At 37.5% G+C, this 20,451-nt stretch overlaps 2 protein-coding genes across 2 annotated transcripts in view; one reads left to right on the forward strand and one right to left on the reverse strand.

Annotated features, from left to right (window-relative positions):
• The window catches only part of LOC309496391 (uncharacterized protein), a gene marked incomplete at its 5' end in the record, with an annotated part of 156,822 nt that overhangs the window by 29,332 nt on the left and 107,039 nt on the right, over positions 1 to 20,451 (forward strand). The gene's annotated exons all lie outside the window — the stretch shown is intronic.
• LOC309497299 (uncharacterized protein) lies at positions 1,068 to 2,505 on the reverse strand. Its single transcript, XM_082167518.1, has 3 exons — positions 2,221 to 2,505; positions 1,845 to 2,127; positions 1,068 to 1,726 (listed from the first exon to the last, which is right to left on the reverse strand). Exons 1-3 carry the CDS (start codon positions 2,481 to 2,483, stop codon positions 1,079 to 1,081), a joined length of 1,194 nt encoding a protein of 397 aa, XP_082023644.1. The 5' UTR covers positions 2,484 to 2,505; the 3' UTR covers positions 1,068 to 1,078.

A 20,451-nucleotide genomic window follows, 5' to 3' on the forward strand; every position in this document is an offset into this window, starting at 1 on the left:
TATTGTTATATGCTTTTTGAAACACACACACACACACACACACACACACACACACACACACACACACACACACACACACAAGAATAAGGTTTGAGTTTGTGAAAAAAAAAAAATTAATAATTTCTTTACATTGTCAAATGCCAAATGTACCCCTAATTATAGAATGACTCGTGACTCTTGACTCATGTGTTAACAACTTACATTTCGGTGGATGAGGTTTTGACACGTCTGTTTTCTTGTTTGGTAAAACTCTGCCATCATCTGAAATGGAAACATGCTTCAAAATAGAGTTCACAAATTTGAACTCTTTTCCTGTTGTTGTTGTTTTTTTGTTTTTTTTTGTTTTTTTTTTGTGTGGATATATACAAAATTCTTTGAAGTGATTTGAATAATTACCATCTGAGGAAGAATCAATTTCCGACACAAATCTTGGTGGCTTTTTATGTGCCCTCTTTTTGTTCACTGTGGAGCAGTCTTCTGTTTCAACATTCGAGGTCTCCACTACACGCCGGCATTTCTGAAGACCTTTAGTGTAAGAGTCTGGAAAATACGGTAAATATTAAGTATGGAAAAATATTAGATAGTATAATAGTAGATCCATTTACAGTTTTTTTGGATTGCTTAAGCACAATTTTCAAAACAGGGCCCGTGTTTTCAAAACACTACACACAATTAGCACAACCACACACCCAATTAGCAAAACACTACAGATCCTTTGCATAATTAAACACTCTTGTAAAAACTATACACTTCTGTTTAAAAACCACACTTTGTTACCATATGAAACACACACGTTTCACATTACTATACTCTGTTTGCACGAGTTACACTCTGCTGTGATAAACCTAAAACACTTTTAGCACTTCTACTTCCTTATGATTAGAGTAGGCTACCATCAACAAAGTACAAATATAATGTAAATTCACCAAACACTACACAAGACCAATGTTGCAGACTGAAGAAACTCATTTATTTCTCAACACGCCCAAAATGTTGACATGGAGATTCATAATACTGTAACAAAATGTCACTTTACGTATTGTACTGTAAGTTTACTGTAAAAAAAATAAAAAATAAACTAGACATTGTCTCTTCGCCTAGCTGGATCTGGCCAGAGAATTTCATCAACATCGCAGGCAATGTTGTCATTAGCAAGACACCTTGGAAAGAAACGTCTTGAATGACGAATCCATCCTTGCATTGCTGCTACCTCCATCTGGTCACAGGCCTCCTCCATGGCTTGGATGAGGGGTACCTCAGCCTGGAGACGGAGATCATATACCTTCCACCGCCATGCCGAGAAAAACTCTTCTATAGGGTTGAGGAATGGAGAGTATGGTGGAAGATATAGGATGGTGAAATGTGGATGTTGCTGAAACCAGTTCTGAACCAGAGCAGAGCGGTGGAAAGACACATTGTCCCAGACAACAATGTATTGCATATGATCGATTTGATTTGCTGCTGTTATGTTGTGCAATTGGTCCAAGAATGTAAGTATGAGTGCTGTGTTGTAAGGGCCCATGTGGGCATGGCGGTGGAGGACCCCATTCTGTGTAATGGCTGCACAGAGTGTTATATTACCCCCACGTTGCCCTGGGACATTGACTATAGCCCTGTGGCCAATGATGTTTCTTCCCCTCCTTCGTGTTCTCGTCAGGTTGAACCCAGCCTCATCTACGTAAATGAACTCATGCTGGATCTCTTCTCCATCCATTCGTAAAACTCTCTGAAGAACAGTGTCAGGCAATATTGTGTAGTTCAGTGTAGATCTAGTATACATATTACAGTACAGTAAAAGATTATGAGACAGTATGCAAGATCACACTGCTAAAGTGAATACATACCTCTGCATAATCATGCCGCAGTCGTTTCACCCTTTCAGAATTGCGCTCGAAAGGCACTCGATAAATTTGCTTCATTTGAATATGGGTTTTTTTTAGGATGCGTGCCAGTGTTGATGTTGAGACCTGATGGATATCGTTGAAAGTGGCGTGGTTATTGACAATGTTAGCTTGGAGCTGATTGAGTGTTATAGCATTGTTGGCCAAAACCATGTTTACTATCTCCCTCTCTTGCTGCTCTGTGAACATAGGAGGCCTTCCCCCTTGTCGTTCCTGACCCTCAATCCTATGTAGAAAAAAAAAACAGTATACAATAGTACAGTAATTTCACAGGAAAAGGTAACAGAAGTGCTGAGTGCATAGAATACAGTACAAATACCTATTTTCCAGTCGAAATGTTCTTATCACACTTGCCACTGTGTATCGGCTTAGATTTGGCTGTACTCGCAGTCCAGCCTCCCTCAGCGTCAGGCCGTGGTTGACAACGTGGTCAACCAGTGTTGCGCGGATCTCATTTGTCAGATTCGGTCCTCTTTGAGCACCTTCTTGTCTTCCTCTTCCTCTTCCTCTACCTCCAGCATGGCCTCCATCTCTTCCTCTTCCTCTGTTGATTCCTCCTCTGTTGATTCCTCTTCCTCCCATTCCTCCTCCTCCTCCTCCTCCTCCTCCTCCTCCTCGTCCTCCTCCTCCTCCTCGTCCTCCTCCTCGTCCTCCTCCTTGTCCTCCTCGTCCTCCTCCTTGTCCTCCTCCTCGTCCTCCTCCTCCTCGTCTTACTCTTTCTCTGACTCTTTCCATTGTGCTTGAAGACAGATGAACTCACCTGCTGCTTTTTATAGTGCTTATACACCTGATTGGTGTGTCTACAATTAAGCAAACAAGTGTTTGCACACCTGATGACTGTGTTGAACCAATTGGTTGGACGGTGCGGTAATTTGACAGTCAGTGCTTTGGTATTGCAAGGAAGTGACTTCATGATAGATTTTTGTGTGTAATGTATGTTAAGTGTGTTTAGTGTTTTGCAAATCACTGTGTGTAGAGTTTTGCAACAAGTGTGAGGTTGACAATGTGCTTATAGTAGTGCAAATATGGGCTGATGTTTTGCTTCTTGAGTGTAAGGTTTTGCTAATAGTGTACTACTTTTAATTTTAGTGTGTAAGCAATCCAAAAAAACTGTAAATAATACAAAAACTACATTACCTGTTCTTAGACAAACTTTTTTTAACACTAGAAGTGCCAGAATTCCATAACTACTAGAACTGCCGCGAGCGGTCATTTTGACCGCTAGATTCCAAACTCTATATCTTTAATGATAGGCCTACATACCCAATTGAGAGATTAATGCATTTATTGTATTAGGATATATTTTAAAAACAAAACAACACCAAACTGTACATTTAAACAAGTTTAATTATACATTTATAAATAATATCTGTAGATGTCCTGAACAAAATAACGGAGTAGCCTATGTTTTCATGTTTCCACTGTTCGATCGCGCCCGCCGACACACACACACACACACACACACACACACACACACACACACACACACACACACACACACACACACACACACACACACACACACACCATATTACAGCATTGCAGTCTTGACATTGCAGCCTGTTCATTATAGCCATAATAAAATAGTCAACCTAACATATAAAAATTCCACTGCTCTGTTTATATAGTCAGTATAGCCTCGTACAATTCGTACCATTTTGCACGTGTGAAGAGGATGATTTTTTCCGTCGATATTGGAACGTGAGTGAAGTACAAAGCCTATAATAAAGTAGTTTAGTTTAAAATAGTTTACCATCCAAATACATCGCAAATGTTGAAACATTTTGATTCTAATTAGAGAATTACGTGAGCCTAACGCCGCTTACTTTCACTTTCGCTTATAAAGTATTTCATTTTGGCTTGTTTATAGTTATTTTTTCATTCTTGTTCTGTTCTGAATATCATTACATTTAAATTATTTGTTGTTGAATATGTTTTGTGTATTTTTACCACATTTTATTGTTGTGTATATTGGTATAGCCTATAATAATACCGCGAAATTCAGTGCGGTCAATATGACCGTCTATGGCCGAAATAGGTAAATATGTTCATTTGTTTTTTTTGCCTTATGTGCAATTTATATGAAAAACATTTTAAATGAAAATACAGACACTTTTAGGAAAAGTCAGGTACCGGCAGGATTTTATTTATTTTTTCAACAAAGTTATTGCAGATATAAAATTCAAAACGGTCAAAATGACCGCCATGGCACTTCTAGTGTTAATGGACATCGCCTCCACTTAGCTTTGTCTGGCAGAGTGCATTTTTTTACAAGTTTCCTTGTGTTCGTAAATGTCCAGTAACAGAACATTCCCTAAAAAAAAAAAGAAAAAAAGATTGACCATTCTTGAACTGATTTAGTAATGTAAATGAATGTGAAAACTTATTGAAAACAAAACAATACCTCTTTGGTTTCCTCCAACCATGACGTTGGAATTATTTCAACAGCACTATCCTCAGCAAAATCCACAACTGCAAAACTTTTTGTGTCCATCAGTTGAGATAAAAAATATACAGAAGTAAATATTTAATTTACACAGTGTATTATATTTATTCAGTAACTTATTACTTATAATATCTGATTTTAATGACCTGTTAAATGCTTAAATAAATTACTGTTTATCCTCCTTGGTTTCTCTGAATGTCCTTAAATGGTGAATTAACAGTAGATCTTAACATTAATGCATTGGCAGTCTCTTGGTGTGTGTGTGTGTGTGTGTGTGTGTGTGTGTGTGTGTGTGTGTGAGAGAGAGAGACAGAGAGAGAGAGAGAGAGAGAGGGATAAAGGTGGAAGGGGGCAGAGAGGAGAGGGAAAGAGTTGTGTGTGTGTGTGTGTGTGTGTGTGTGTGTACGTATTTATTTGCTTATTTATTTTATATTATGAATTATAAAGATTAATTGGTTAAGTAAAAAGTAATTCACCTCAGGAAAATGCACTGTTGGGATGGCACTCAAAGAGGTTGAGTAGAGAGGTTGTGTGTGCGGTGGGCACAAACCCCAGCTTATATAGGCCCGCTGCCCGGTTTCGCGGGCTTGGCATGCGATTAATAATTTAAATATTGAGAGACAAGTTGCTGTTTTTTTTCCATTTTTCAAAAATGTATACATTTATATAATGACACACCGCGTTACCTTGGCATTAAACGTCAAAAGATGGTGGGGTTTTCTAATACTGCGGTGTTTGTGTTTTACTATACTTTATTCAAAGCAATGGTGTTACCAAAAATATAAATCATATCATTTTTTTTCTTCTTCTTCTTTTTCCTGCAGAGTTGAGAGTCCCACTTTGTTAAATATAATTGAGCAACCCTATAGGTGGCGATACGCACGCGACCAGGCATTAAGCCAATGGATGAAGAAGAGCCAGCTATAACCGTTCTGCACGCGATCACTGTTGATGGTTGAGAGGTAAGTCGACTCCAAGTTCTTGTGTGGTCTTGAGCTATCAGCGTATAATTTAAAGGATATCATGTAGTTATTAAATTGCTTTGATTTATAGGGATTAAACTAATTGTACTGCATTAGTAGACCATGGGTTTTTGGACCTGTCCTGGAGCCCCCCATATTTTGTATGCGTCTGGTAGTGAGCTGATGAGGTACCCCTCAGTGCTCCAAGACACGTTTGAAAACCCTTGCAATAGACAGCCCTGTTAAAGATTTGTTTGGAATAAATGAAGCCGTGTTGATATTTAATTCCAAAATGTAATGTTAATCAAATTTTCATGGTACCTAAACCCCAGGATTGGTGCAAACTAAACTGAAACTTGCCTGGCTAGCCAGCTAAACCGGCTTCATGGTACAGGCCCCTGATTCAACTCTTAAAATGACTGGTAATTTGCTAAGACCTGATCGCAATGTTGGGGGCCTTCAAGGAAAATGGTAAGGCAACACTAAAACATTGTGCATGACCATTCTTTATGTCTGATACACTGATTAAAAAATAAACACTAAAAACTAAATTTTTGTCAATGTCAAATGTAACATAACTATTCATTTTGAGATCTGCTATAGAAAAAAAAAAAAAAGGTTTTGAAAGCGATCTTTGCAATAATCTTTTTTAAAATTGAATTATAGTTCTTGTTTTCAAAAGTAAATAAAAAAAAAAGAAAACAGTCTACACAAATATTTAATTAACTAAAAAAAGAATTTGCCAATCAATGAGCGCCCTCTACTGCCTGATAATGGTCATGTAATTAAGCATTTGATCACTGCTGTTAAAGCACAAAACATTTGCAACCTTTTAATTGGTTTGTTAAGAAAAATAGAACCTAAAAATATATAAAATTAAACCTAAAAATAACCTACAGGGAACGTTCCCAGAACATTCTCCTTAGGTTATACAAATAGAACCTAAAAAAAACCTACAAGGAACGTTCCCAGAACGTGCAATGGTGCACATATTTGGAGAAATAATGATATATCATCACATGTTTGTAAAATATTTTGTCATACAGAAGAACATTTCTATTCATTTTCCACTGAATTATGCGATCTGAAGAGCTATCACAGCGAACACAGCGAGCTCTGTCTCTCCTCTTCCTGATTTGCATCATGATCTCAGTGCTCTATCATTCGCTGTACAGCTGTCAATCATCTCACGTGACCATAATCCTGCCTCTTCTGCATGAAGCGGTCCTGTGTACACTTCCTCATTCTGAGCTCTGAGAAAAACAAAGCTAAAGACACATCTCTTCGCCTGAAACAAGAAGCTAATAAATGCACGATTTCAAGTATATGTGGTTTGTGTGTGATTTTCGTGCGATTTTGGGATATTTCCAAGAATGTTTACAGTATGCTAAATGCTAAGCAGGTGTAGCAATAGCTGCATATAAAATGCCAAATATAACATATTTTATAATCATTATATGAGTAAACAACACTTTGAATCGTGATCATAAGATTATACAAATACTCAATGGTGGTTTAAAGTGAGTTTTAAGTAAAAGTGTAATATTAATCTTGATGCTTGATGCTACTTGTTGCTCTAATCCACCTGCAGCAGGAGCTTTTCTTTTCCATAATATTATTTATTAAAAGGATTCACATAAGGTCCCAAGAATCGACGTCAATCGACGAACCTTTCACATCTCTGCTGGTATGAGACTTAATCTTCATTATTCTTTTATTCTTTTGTTTGAATTCAGCCATTATAGCCTTTATTCTGGCATTATGGCTTGGTCATCAACACCTCTTTCATCCCACTATACATGAATAATCCACTTTTTTTATTTTTAAGTCTTTCTAGAAAGCAAAACAAAAAAATACCTTTTTGTTTTGCTTTCTAGAAAGACTTAAAAAAAAGTGAATAACAACAACTTAAATGGAGTCAGATAAATAACTGAATTATGCACGTCATCCTTCAACTGCTTTTTGTTCTGATTATTGGTTCAAAATAGCAGCACAAGCTTTTAGCCTTACACCGAGTTAATAATTATATGTGTGGTTTTCCTTCACATGCAAAAATATCCTAAGTTATGGGAAAGTAGGAGGATCGGCACTTTTGATAATGTGTACATTGACCGCTTCTACACGGAAATGTCTGAATTTATTGTGTTGGTAAGATTTGTTTTGCTTCATCATAGGTGCCGCCAGGGTGTGTAAACCACCATAAAGTATATAGTGGTAAATCAATAATGATAGTGCATTTTTTGACACGTGCAAAAGCAAAAATGACAACCAGGCCGGCAGTAAAAAAAAAAGAGAAAGTCAATAGTTTCTGTTACAACATCAAGTTCTTCTAAACTATCTGGTATACTGAGGAGATATCAGTTCTACCAGAAAGACTCGGGAGAATTAATACTGTGACAATGAACATTTATTTAAGAGCTCAGCAAACAATCAAATTCTTTGGCGTAGGCCCCGTCCGTAACTCGCATTCCGAGGGTACGGAATCTGCATATCCTGCCTGAAGACGAAGGCAGGGGCGCAGCTCACCCCCTGCGAAGTAAGGAAGGGGGCCATCTGGTGGTGGTGGGGTGGAAGGAGGAGAGGACATCCTGGCGTCTTCAAGGTAGAGGGGAGAGCCCGTCTGGAGGTGATGGGGAGGATGGAGGGGAGGACCCAGCATAGAAATGTTAGGGAGATGAAGGAAAAGTCCCATCTTGGTGGTGGATGGGGAGGATGGAGGTGGTTGAAGCGACAGCATCTGCGAACTCAGACATGTGTAAGTACCACCCTTTTATACTGGCTATTAGGATATGATTGGATAAATGAGAAGGTAATACATGACGTGAACGATTGAGTCTTCCTGGCAGAACTTGCGCTAGGCTTCATTTCTAAAAAGATGGATAACAACAACTTAAATGGAGTCAGATTTATTATATTGGATTATGTATGTGACCTGATCCAGCAAAATGAGTCACAGACATTGACCCAAATTTCAGGTTTGAGACCATAAGCTTTCAAATGATATCATAGTCAAAGTCATACCTTGAATGGTTGTAAAGATATACACATTTGAATTATGGTCGTCTGCCCTCTTTTTCCAATTGAAAACCTGAGAAAATCGCTTTTAAAGTTTTTTTGCCCATTTTTGGTTTATATCTTTCAAAATCCATTGCATTTAAAGGGATAAACTATTTATTTTACAGCTTAATTTGACCAAAGACATTAATATATTATATATATATATATATATATATATATATATATATATATATATATATATATATATATATGCTTAATGCTATTAAACCAGGCTGAAGCTCAAATTATTTTAAAGTTTTTATTTGAATAAATAATTTAAAAGACACTTTTACAAAAAAATTGAGGTGCAGAGGTGCTACAGTTTTGCTTGAGAGAGGGTGTGTGTGTGTGTGTGCGTGTCTGTGTGAGAGAGAGAGAGAGAGAAAGTGAGAGAGGCAGAGAGACAAGGAAACAGAGAACAAATAATGCTAGCCTATGCAATCACAACTTTGTGTAGGCTAGTTGACAATAACAGTGTAACAAATTCATAACGGAGATACCAACAGTTAAATATTGGGTTAAAATAAATCAAACACATTGTAATGGATTCTCCTTGCAGATAAATACACTCACACAATAATTGCACTCATTCACATCCATACACAATAAATACACTCACTCAGATTCAAATTGGACATTAAATTCACATTTCAGGTCTTTCCTTCTTAACTGGGCAGGGAGAGGGACAACTACTTTTTCAACTAGCGGTTTAGGGCATGTAATGTCCTTTGTATTTTCTGTGCAAAACTCACGGATATTTTGGTACAGGTAAGTCTTTCTTTGCAAATCCAGGCCAGGGGGCTTGATGACAGGGGGTCTCTGGATTGGTGGTGCGTCCTCTTGGAGCAAGCATATTCCTTGTTCCTCAGAGGTTGCAAAGGCCTTGTAAAATACCCAGCCAGGATGGTCACTGCTCATTCTGAAAAACATAGAAGATTGGGGAAAACTAGTTGTAAAAGATCCATTCACTGTTATATGCAGATACCCATGTAACACAGAAGCACACACCCACACACACAGCACTTGAGCATAATAGACATAAGCCATTAATATTATAGTACCATAAATGACATACCGATAATGCTGGTGTCGGGTTATTCCTGGGAGACGTCGGTGACTTCACTATGACTTCCCCATTTTCCCATCCAACCAGTTGCGGGATGTTAACTCCAGTCAGTGTGCTGCTTCGAACAACATCAACAATATCGTCCAGACATGATACCATCTTTCGGCGATAGCTTTGTTTCACCAAGCCAAATGCCCAATCTGGTGCAAACTTTGTATGGCCCACAATTAGAAAGTTAAATGAAATTGTTTCATGCGAATCCATGAAGAACTCTCCATAGCAGGTACTGTAGCACAGTATTGTTCTTGTTATGGCCTACACAGTTGTCACAATGTAGCTGGATATGCTTTTCACCCATGCCATATTGAGTGAAGAAATTATCAAGGAATGACACCACAGCAATTGGCCCTTTGGTGATGCATACACTCTCATCGATAAGGTAGTTAACCTGTCTTGGAATAGCCTCACAGTTAATGCCAAACAAGCCACATTTTGGAGGGGTCAAGAAGTACATAGGACCGGGCTGAAGTGGATTGGAGGGAAAATGCACCTGCTGGGCAAAATCAAATGAGTAATGCATTGTGATTTCTCGGGAGCATGGATCACAAGGTTCATGAATGCCATGGTCTTTTACAGTATCCTTGGCTTTCTGAACCATGTCTTGATACAGTGAGCGTTCTAATATCACTTTCATGAGGTGGTCTTCCTGGTTTCTGCATCGCTCGGATTTCTCTGCTTCGGTCAGGTTGGCAGACTTGTAGATGGTCGAGTTGGCATTCCCAACACAAGTCAGTCATTGGCTTCGTCCGGACTATGTAGGGCACAAGGGTCTTCCACAGGCGCTGAAAGGTCACAGTGTTGACCACCCGATGTTCTGATAAAACAAAGTTTGGGAAGAACTGCCTCAATTTGGTTTTGATGCACTATTAATGCACTTTAAAAAATTTCCAGCAATTACAGTCTACCATTAACTGACAAGCCTTTCACTAAAGATCACTCAGCAAGCATAGGCTACATTCATTATCACATATTTAAAGTTACTTACCAATGTAAAAACTTGAATGTCTCTCGACAGACTCTCTTGCCATTAACGTAATTGTCTGTCCTTTGGTGCTGACGCTCTTGCTGCACTTTCTTCTTTGAGCATCTTGTCATCTTGGAATTGTGAAAGTGGCAACTCAGTTTCCCCAACAGGACCAGGTCTTTCTCGTATTCGGTGAGAGAGGCCATAGAGAGACGTATCTCGTAAACTAAATCTTCATCAAATGACTGAAAACACGGCTCTCCATCGTTGAGTTTACACCCTTTACAGCAAAATGAACGTATTTTTGCTAACTCGTCATCTCGCTCACTACTAACTGCTTCACAACTAGACATGACCCTATTAACTTCCCTGACATCAGTCACAGGCTGTTCAACGTTTTCATCATCGTCGTGATCCTCTTCCACAGGTCTGTCACTTTCGCTGTCGCTGTCATCAGAGGATGACATGTCTCCAGATCCAAAAAATCACCGACTAGCCTTAGCCACTCTTGCTGACCAGCAGCAGAGCTTAGGTTAGAAGCCTCCAGTGAGTTCAACGCTTTGGCGACTTTGCTCTCTTTTGACAGCGACATTTCTCAAATGAATAATATTTAATCTTTCTTAGGAGATCTGCTAGCTTGTTTACACAGAGCGCTGTGAGTCTGACAGGAGGATGGCTGGACCAATCGCGTGCCGGTCAGTCGAAACGGGGCTTCCCATTGACAAATGATCAGCGTTTGTGTACATTTCTAAGCTTTTTGATTGGTTCTATACAACGTGTAACACCATATTTGGAGAGCAGAGAAGGGAATACCCGGGAAATGCTCAGAGGTGAGGAGAGGATTTCCAGCGAATTTAGTAAAACTTTGTAAACTTTAATAGTCATTTAAATACCTTTACTCAATTATTTGGACTACGAAACTTTGGGAGATTATTTTTGAATGTCTGCTCTTTGAAATTAGCACAAAAAAACAACACCTATTATTTCATTGTTTTTCCACATAATCGGCCCATATCTTAAAATGGAACGTTGTGACTTACGACTCATTTCGCCAGAGCGGGTCACATATGTTTAATATTTGTTTTGCTTCATCATAGATGCCGCCAGGGTGTGTAAATCACCATAAAGTTTATAGTGGTAAATCAATAATGAAAGGATATCTTATGACATGTGCAGAAGCAAGCCAGGGTGTGTAAATCACCATAAAGTTTATAGTGGTAAATCAATAAATGAAGTTCCTAAACGCAAGTTAGGGAGGAGTGAGCCCATCTAATCTTTCAATCAACAGCCTGAGTATATAAGCAGCCGCTTACCTCTCTCTAGCATCAGCTGTTCCAGTATCCCTCCACCTCCCCAAACTCCACCTTCATCTCAGGTACCTTGCCCTTCAATTATCATATCCTACATTTAGCCACTGGGGGGTATATCAGAGCTCGAGTTGAAGCTGCTTCATCGAGCCCCTCTTCAGTGGACAGCAAGCCAAATAAGTTTAACCTAATATCTTAAAGATTTTATGGGCAAGCAAACTCGTTAATGAAAGGATATCTTATGACATGTGCAGAAGCAAGCCAGGGTGTGTAAATCACCATAAAGTTTATAGTGGTAAATCAATAATGAAAGGATATCTTATGACATGTGCAGAAGCATAAAATAACATTCAGGCTGTTAAACAGGCCTGCAGTAAAAGCTTCAGATCAGACCTAAGCACACACACCGATGTACATCACAGAATGACTGTGCAAATAAATAGTTAATTATTTCTGAATCTTGAGTAATACAGATTGGGATCCACAGAACTGGAAATAAATAATATTTTGCCTGTTATTATGGTCACGTTAACTAAACGATAATCTTACAGATGGAAAAAAAAGACACGTGTGTGATAATTTCAAACAGACTTTGGACTGAACAACACTGAATTGAAGCATTTAGAGTAAGTGTTAATGCGAGCATTTAGAGTAAGTGTTCATGCGAGTAAGTTCATGGGATCTTTAATCTTCCCTGAAACGAAGATAAAAAGCATTTTGAATGATTATATAAACACATATAAACTGAATAAAAATTTCAGTGATTCATTTCCAGTTAATTGATTACCATCCTCAACACACAGGATACATACAAAACCTGATTTACATTATTGGGAGGAAATATCGGTCCCCATGAGGACAGCATACTAAATTGTTTTTTTGAAAGTGTTGCTTGTGTGTGTATTTGTATCATCAAAAACCTTAATTTCTTTTCGACTGAAGAAAGACATGGACATCTTGGATGACATGGGGGTGAGTAAATTATCAACAAAAGTTTTTTAAAAGTGAACTAATCCTTTAACAGTTTATTTTTTCATATTTCATATGTCTGTATGACCATAAATGACGAAGTATTTAAAGTCTATTTTGCTACTATGTGAAAAAAATCCAGCAAAACACACCGGCGTGTTTGTCGACCCCAGAAGGGTTAACTTCACACACTAAACAGAAAGTACAGTTTAGATATTATTCCAATTATAGATATAAAATACATTTTACACAGTTTTCATTCAAGTCATCTTCCGAATTATAAACAGACACACACATTGGTACCAAGAAAGGCACCCTTTCAATCAACCATTCAGTAGTTATAATAATTGCATGAATTATGTGTGATCTAAGCATAATAGTCACACATATAGGTTGTAGAGATGATATATAATTATGCAGTTGAACGATGTTTGATGTAGCAAATTAGCTCTATGAAATATTAATAATCAATAATAAATGGTTATAATTGATTATGAATATTTGGATAAGTTAATATAATTAACTTATTATTGTAAATGAATATTCCAATCAGTTAAGCTATTTGTCCTGTGAACACTCAGTGTTAATTGTTTATAAATTCTAACTTTTCAATGGACTTTGACTTCTCTTGGATAATTTTCTTATACTTCTGTCCTGATACTGGTTCTTTTTCCAAATTTCAACCGCTTTTGAAGTTAATTCAGGCTTTTCATGTTTACTGTGCGTTTCAGTGCTCTTCAAGTAATCTTTGTCTTCAATGGACCTTTCTCATTATGATTCTTTCCAGTATGTGAACATTTATTGATGACTATTCCTGCTCTTTGAACGTTCCTTTACATCTTCCTCTATTGTACTTTGATTATTGATCCGTCATGAGTGTTTTGTCTGCTTTATCCAAATGATCAGCACTAATGATCTGTGTTTTGGGGTATTTCATCCTTTGGGGATGGTAATACCACTTCCCAGGAGTCATGTCCGTGGCTCTATTTGACAAAATGTAACCTTTTTATTTTTATTTTTTTTATTTTTTTTATCTCTTTCAGATAATGGAGTACCATGAAGAACAGAACTACATTGATGAAGAACTAGATTACCTGTATGGGTACCTCTTCAGTGATTCATCTGAGGAGAACACCAAAAACGTGCTTGATGCCATGTATGGACACAATTTCATGTACGACTTCCTATTGAATGAAGACCTCAACATTCCCCTTTACCCAATTATAGTCCAAACCAGCCAGCCATGCCCTACAATGTAAATATGACTTGGATGGCATTGTCATCCATATCAAGGATCTGTCTGCACTGAAAATCCAGCTACACTACCTCTTTGTGGGCAGAGTTTTGATGCCCAGCCTACAACACCACTGGCCAATTTTGAAAAAACACATCCAACTCCAGACATACAGCGGTGCTGGATTCTCTGCACTAAACAAGACATATGGCACTGTGTTGGCCTTTGTGGATGGAGGACATTTTCTGAATTTGAGCATCTTGTCCGCTCATCACACTCACCCTAGCCCAGTTTTCCAGTCGGAAAATGCCGCCCGGGCCAATGCCCTAGTTGTGATCAACACGGTCTTTCATGTGTTCGCCGAGAGAATAAAGAATCTGCCACCAGAAGAGAAACAATGCGAAACTATCATGAAAAACAAGAGCAACAATCTAGGACGAATACATATCTTAAAAGCGGATCAACCCTTCATCCTAAAACTGCTAATGGAGGCAATAGGGTAAGTCAATACCAATCCAGACCAATCCCTTGTTGTGTCCCTAACCAAATTCGGACAAAAGGACCCGAGCCCATTGAGCTTGCGGCAATGATTGACCTAACAGCCATTGAATCCAAATCTGTCCACGCAGCCTGCACCCTCCGTCCGAAAGACCACCGCATGGACATGATGTGGTCACGACATGGACTTCAACATGTGGTTGGACACAGGGGGTCCTTATACACAGCATACAGGATACCTGAGGCGAGTAACTTCCAATCAAATCTTGACCAGTATCCCCATACAATTGAGCCAAATCTCAAGATGGTGTTCAGTGGCATGCAACCAAATGCGGACTTAAACTTTGTCCAACTTTACTCTACGACAACTCACTGTCATATGGGGAAAACAACAAAACACCCTGTTAGTAGAGTCATCACAACATGTGGTCTACATAATCCACAGCAAAGCCAATCCCTGTTGAAACAAGCAAAGGATTACGTTGACTACATGCGGGACCTAGCTGGCAAAACCAAATGCTGGGTCTATGCAAGAATGGAGGCAGTCTTTCTGTTGAAGGAAAACATCCTGGAAAGATTGGAAGCACATGATTTTTATGATGAAGCAGACATTTATGCCCTTCTTCAAGAATTCCCAATGGTACTTGTCTTTAAAGACAATCAACAGAAATTGGGACTGCGACATGTCATCCACCCGGTTGCCGAATGCCTCACCCATTTAACAGTTTATGTTTTCATATTTCATATGTCTGTATGACCATAAATGACTAAGTATTTTAAGTCTATTTTACTGCTATGTGAAAAAAATCCAGCAAAACACGCCGTCGCGTTTGTCGACCCCAGAAGGGTTAACTTCACGCACTAAACAGAGAGTACAGTTTATATATGATTCCTATTATAGGAATACAATACATTTTACACAGTTTTCATTCAAGTCATCTTCTGAATTATAAACAGACACACACATTGGTACCAAGCAAGGCACCCTTTCAATCAACCATTCAGTAGTTATAATAATTGCATGAATTATGTGTGATCTAAGCATAATAGTCACACATATAGGTTGTAGAGATGATATATAATTATGCAGTTGAACGATGTTTGATGTAGCAAATTAGCTCTATGAAATATTAATAATCAATAATAAATGGTTATAATTGATTATGAATATTTGGATAAGTTAATATAATTAACTTATTGTTGTAAATTAATATTCCAATCAATTAACCTGTTTGTCCTGTGAACACACTAATTGTTTATAAATTCTAAGAAATGTACATTTCCGGGGCATAGGAAATGTCTTTCTTACTTTACAGTACTACTAAGAGCAAGTAGTCAAGATATATGATTAGAGACTCCAGATATGAGCTTGAGACATGGACAACTTTACTTGTGACATGAACAAGACTTTATTAACTAGACTAAACACTTAAACTACTCTAACATACACATACATACATGCATACAGTTTACCAAGGGAAAGAGAGCTGAAGCAGAATACAGGAAAGCAAGAAGTTATAGCATTGTTTGAAATTCAGCAGATCAACAGCTTGAGCAAACCATAAGTTTAGTTCTAACACACCCTTTTTTAAAAGGGGTAAGGATACTTAAAGTGCCCCTATTATGCCATTTTAAAGTTTCCTAATGTTGTTTTGGAGTCTCCTACGACAGGTTTACATGCATCAAAGCTCAAAAAAAGTTTCATTTTCTCATAATATACATTTGCACATCACCACATTTTCAATGATTCTCAAACGACTCGTGAGATGAATCAAACTCTCTAAATCCCTCCTTTCCGCAAGCTACTCTGCTCTGATTGGCCAGACAGCTCAGTCTGTTGTGATTGGTTTACAGAGTACAGCGTGTGTCAAAAACGGCCATTGCCATAACAACGTCAGCTGTCCTGAGGCTTCCTACACCGTAAACTAAACACAGTAACAAACAATGACGTCGATTTGACCATATCAATCTGAGCGCGAGTCCGATGATGAAACCCTGGAAGAACTAGTTATTCAACCCCGAACATCCATCGCAAGGACAACTCGAGCAGGACGTTTCTCAGTGATACACTACTTAGTTTGAGGTACATTTTGAGATGTTGCAACTGTAATTCCTCACCATCAACATTAACAAGTGCATGTCCATCAACAAACCGATTATTTTACTTATAGGCCTACTTATTTATTTAAGTATCTTTCTAATTTATTGCGGTGAACATGTGGAAACTGTATCAATAACAGTTCATACATTAGCCGAGCTCTAGCGTGAATGACTGATGTAACATAAACGTTGGTAAAACAAATCTTGCTCCATGCTTAATCTTTCCTCAAAGTTGTGAGAACGACAGACAATCTGCATTAATAGACACAGTTTTTAGGTAATAGTGGCCCACAACTGATTAGCATAAGTATTTCAGTAAGACAGTATTAATGTGAGTTAGCAGGAGACCTACACAATATAAAACTCAAAACTAAGTATTTTGAACACCATTTTTCAAGAGCAAGCGGTTTGCGAATCCTACATTAAACTCAGATATTTGAGAAGCAGTCGTCAGTAAAATAAAGGGAACACAACAAAAGTTTAGGATTATACTGCTGTGGTATCGTGGTAAAGATGCATTTTAACCACTGATTCTTCACATGCTCGTCCTTGGGCAGTGAAAACCTTTACCTTTTCATTGTAGAGCACAGCTTCTCCTCAACATAATGCTATCCAGTATCCACAGGAATCAGCTGCAGTGTTTGAGGGCGTTCAAGTTTTCCCTGGTGTCTGCGCGCACAAAATGCTAATGTATGTCTTGACGTCACATGTACTTTGTCGTCTTGCCTCCCTGTTAGGAATAATCCTGGGAAATTTACCTCAGAAGTGCTGTTTTAGTTTCACTTCGAGGAGCAACGGATCCAGCTGAGGATTGTGAATAGTAAGTTCTTTATTCTTAAGTGCTTTGTTCTATTCGCGATATGCGAATGTCTGTAAACCACAAAAAGACTTGTTTAAATATGAATCGCGTGTCTGTGTGTGAATGAACGGCACAGCTGTTGTTTACTACAAAATCGACTGAAATATGTTGAAATAAAATATCTTTGAATAAGCAACTTATTAAATTGCAAATTAACATTTATATGCTAATATATCATACAAACAATATGTTACAGACGAAATATGAATGTTTAGACACGATTCTGTTGATTAGTTTTGGATAGATTATAATTTTTTTACTGTAAAGAAGACTACTGCCACATCAAATAAGCTTTTGTCCGCCAATTTCTGCTCATATGTTAAATATATAGTGTGATGTTTTATCAAAGATAAAATGTATACTTTTACAAAGAAAGATTACACTTGAAATATTGTTACAATTGTAATTGTAACCTTTTTAATAAAATAGCACCCAAAAAAAAATATTTACAAGGTAAATCTAAACAAAACTAAATCTAAATCGTTCAGTATAAGCCTTCTCATAAAATTATTTTTATTGTGTTTTATTAGTGACACATTTGGGGAGAGGATACATATTCCAAAACTTTCTGAAAATACAGTATGTGAATTAACTGCACAATTACTGGAAATGTTTACCTTGGATATTATACAATTTGCATGCATACAAAATTTGTGTAAAAATACATTTTTTTTCCAACTTTAACTTTGAACCAATTCTGTAGAATATATATATATATATATATTTTTGGATTTTGTCCTCGCATTTTTTCTTGGGAATGAAAGGCTCATTATGCAGCTTATTATGTAGGTCACTGTCTTCTCAGGTGTGAATCAGAGCATTATTCATGATCATTCACGCCCTCACGCATATTGCCTTTCCAAACAAAAAATGTCTTACAAAATTTAAATCAATGTATTGTTTTATGTGAAGCAAAAACTCTAGGCAACAACATCCATTAGTCAAAAGTCTTGTGGACACATATTTAGTATGTATTTTTTGGCCTTATTTCAGAAACTAATTTTTTTAGTTTTTTCAATAACCATGCATAAACATTATTCTCTCAAAAATAATAACATGTACATACATGTTGCACACATATTATGGTAGCCCTGTTTGTGCTGAATAGAGTATAATGACACCTTTGCCATTAACCCTCTGGAGTCTGAGCGTTTTTTTGGGCCCTGGGGGTGTTCTGACATGCTCTGACATTTGTGCTTTTTTCAGTTGCTTATAAACATATTAATGGCAAAGGTGTAAATTCACTCTATATAGCACAAACAGGACTACAATAATATGTGAGCCACATGTATGTACATGTTTTCATTTTTGAGAGAATAATGTTTATGCGTGGTTATCGAAAAAACTAAAAATTAAAGTTTTTGAAATAAGGCCACAAAACACATACTAAATATGTGGCAATAAGACTTTTGACTAATGGATGTCATCGCCTATAGTTTTTTCTTCAAAATTATGTGAAAATAGTCTTGCTTTATCGTTCACATAAAACCATACATTGATTTAAATTGATGTAAAACAGGTTTTGCTTGGAAAGCCAATATGCGAGGGGGCGTGAACGAGGAGTGGTTTACACCTTAGAATACACCCACTCTGCATAATGATGAGCCATTCACTCAGGTGTGACACAGTGACTGAGCCACAATGCAAGGACAAAAGATATATTTAGAAGAAGACTTATATTGACCATTTAAGATTTTGCTTACATCTATCTTGTAAATATGTTTTGCTATTTTATTAAAACGGTTACAATTACAACAATAATTACAATTTCAACAATATTTCAAGTGTACTCTTTCTTTGTAAAAAAAATTATTAGGCCTATAGGCCTACATTTTATCTATGTATTCATTAGTTTGAATATAACCAACATTGGCACAGCTAACATCTTAGTTGATGACTTTATTTTTGACAAAAATAGTATTTTATATATAGAAATTGCTAAACAAAAGCTTATTTGATGTGGCAGTATATTCTACAGTAAAAACTGTACCCAAATCTAGTCAACAAAATGTTGTCTTTCATATTTCGTCTGACTGTAACGTTGTTTTCATGAAATATTAGGGCATATTGTTAATTTGCAGTTTAATACGTTGCTTATACAAATAGCCTACATTTTATTTCAACATTCAGTCGATGTTTACTTATCTCAGTATAGCAATGCAGTTTGCTAAAACATCATCATTCATTCACACACGCGATTTAAATTTAAACTGTCTTTGCCAGCTGTGGTAAACAGCGCGCATCTGTGCCGTTTATTCATTCATAAACAGAAACCCACGTGAAGAAATTCACGTGAGAAGGAAAAAACTTACAGTATTCCTCAGCTCGCTCCTCGATATACCCGCACTTCTGAGGGACATTTTCCATTAGTATTATTCCTCACAGCGCTGCAAGACGGTGTAAACAATGATCTAAATAAACTTGTGTGTTTTCTCGAGCTGATGGGGGCGTTCACAGGATCGTCTCAGTCATTTGCGTTTGAATAGCGCGCGCTCTCCGTGGGCGGGGCCGATTATAACGTAATGAGATGAGATGAGCTCGACTGGAATCGCTCTCTTTTAATACAGATTTCACAAGATGAGAATATTAGCTTTTTATATAAATTACTTCATTTAAAAGAAGAGAATTCAAGCTTCATGCCTGTGTGCCTGTATGTCTGTTTGACTGAGTATTCGCTGAGTTATTGTTAATTTTCGGACGCGTTTCAGAATGGACTTCACTGGCAGAGAGAAGGCAGAACTCGCTTCGTGTTTATTTTTCTTTATTTGGCAAAAAGCACAACACTTTGTTTTTATTGTGAGTATACACAAAAATAATACACATTTAACAGAATCGATTGATGTATGAAACTCCTATGGAAAATCAAAGTCAACAGAGTATTTATGAGTTTCTTTTACACTAATAAAAAAAAAGCGAGCTGGTATCGCCGGCGATACCGTAGACCTCAAGGGGTTAATATGTTTATATGGCTCTTTCAAGCTTGCATGGCCATAAAGTACTTGGCTGGGGGTACTTGGCTGACAAGGTC

This window comes from Leuciscus leuciscus (assembly GCF_965113295.1).
Source record: "Leuciscus leuciscus genome assembly, chromosome: 4".
Classification (NCBI taxonomy): domain Eukaryota; kingdom Metazoa; phylum Chordata; class Actinopteri; order Cypriniformes; family Leuciscidae; genus Leuciscus; species Leuciscus leuciscus.

What these genes read in the sequence shown, in the direction of transcription:
- LOC309497299 (XM_082167518.1), bottom strand. Translation starts at nt 2,483, where the DNA reads ATGGGAGGAAGAGGAATCAACAGAGGAGGAATCAACAGAGGAAGAGGA. An exon ending in ACATTTCGACTGGAAAATAG is followed by an intron (nt 2,128 to 2,220) that starts GTATTTGTACTG and finishes TTTTCTACATAG; the next exon opens with GATTGAGGGTCAGGAACGAC. An exon ending in TGCGGCATGATTATGCAGAG is followed by an intron (nt 1,727 to 1,844) that starts GTATGTATTCAC and finishes ACTGTTCTTCAG; the next exon opens with AGAGTTTTACGAATGGATGG.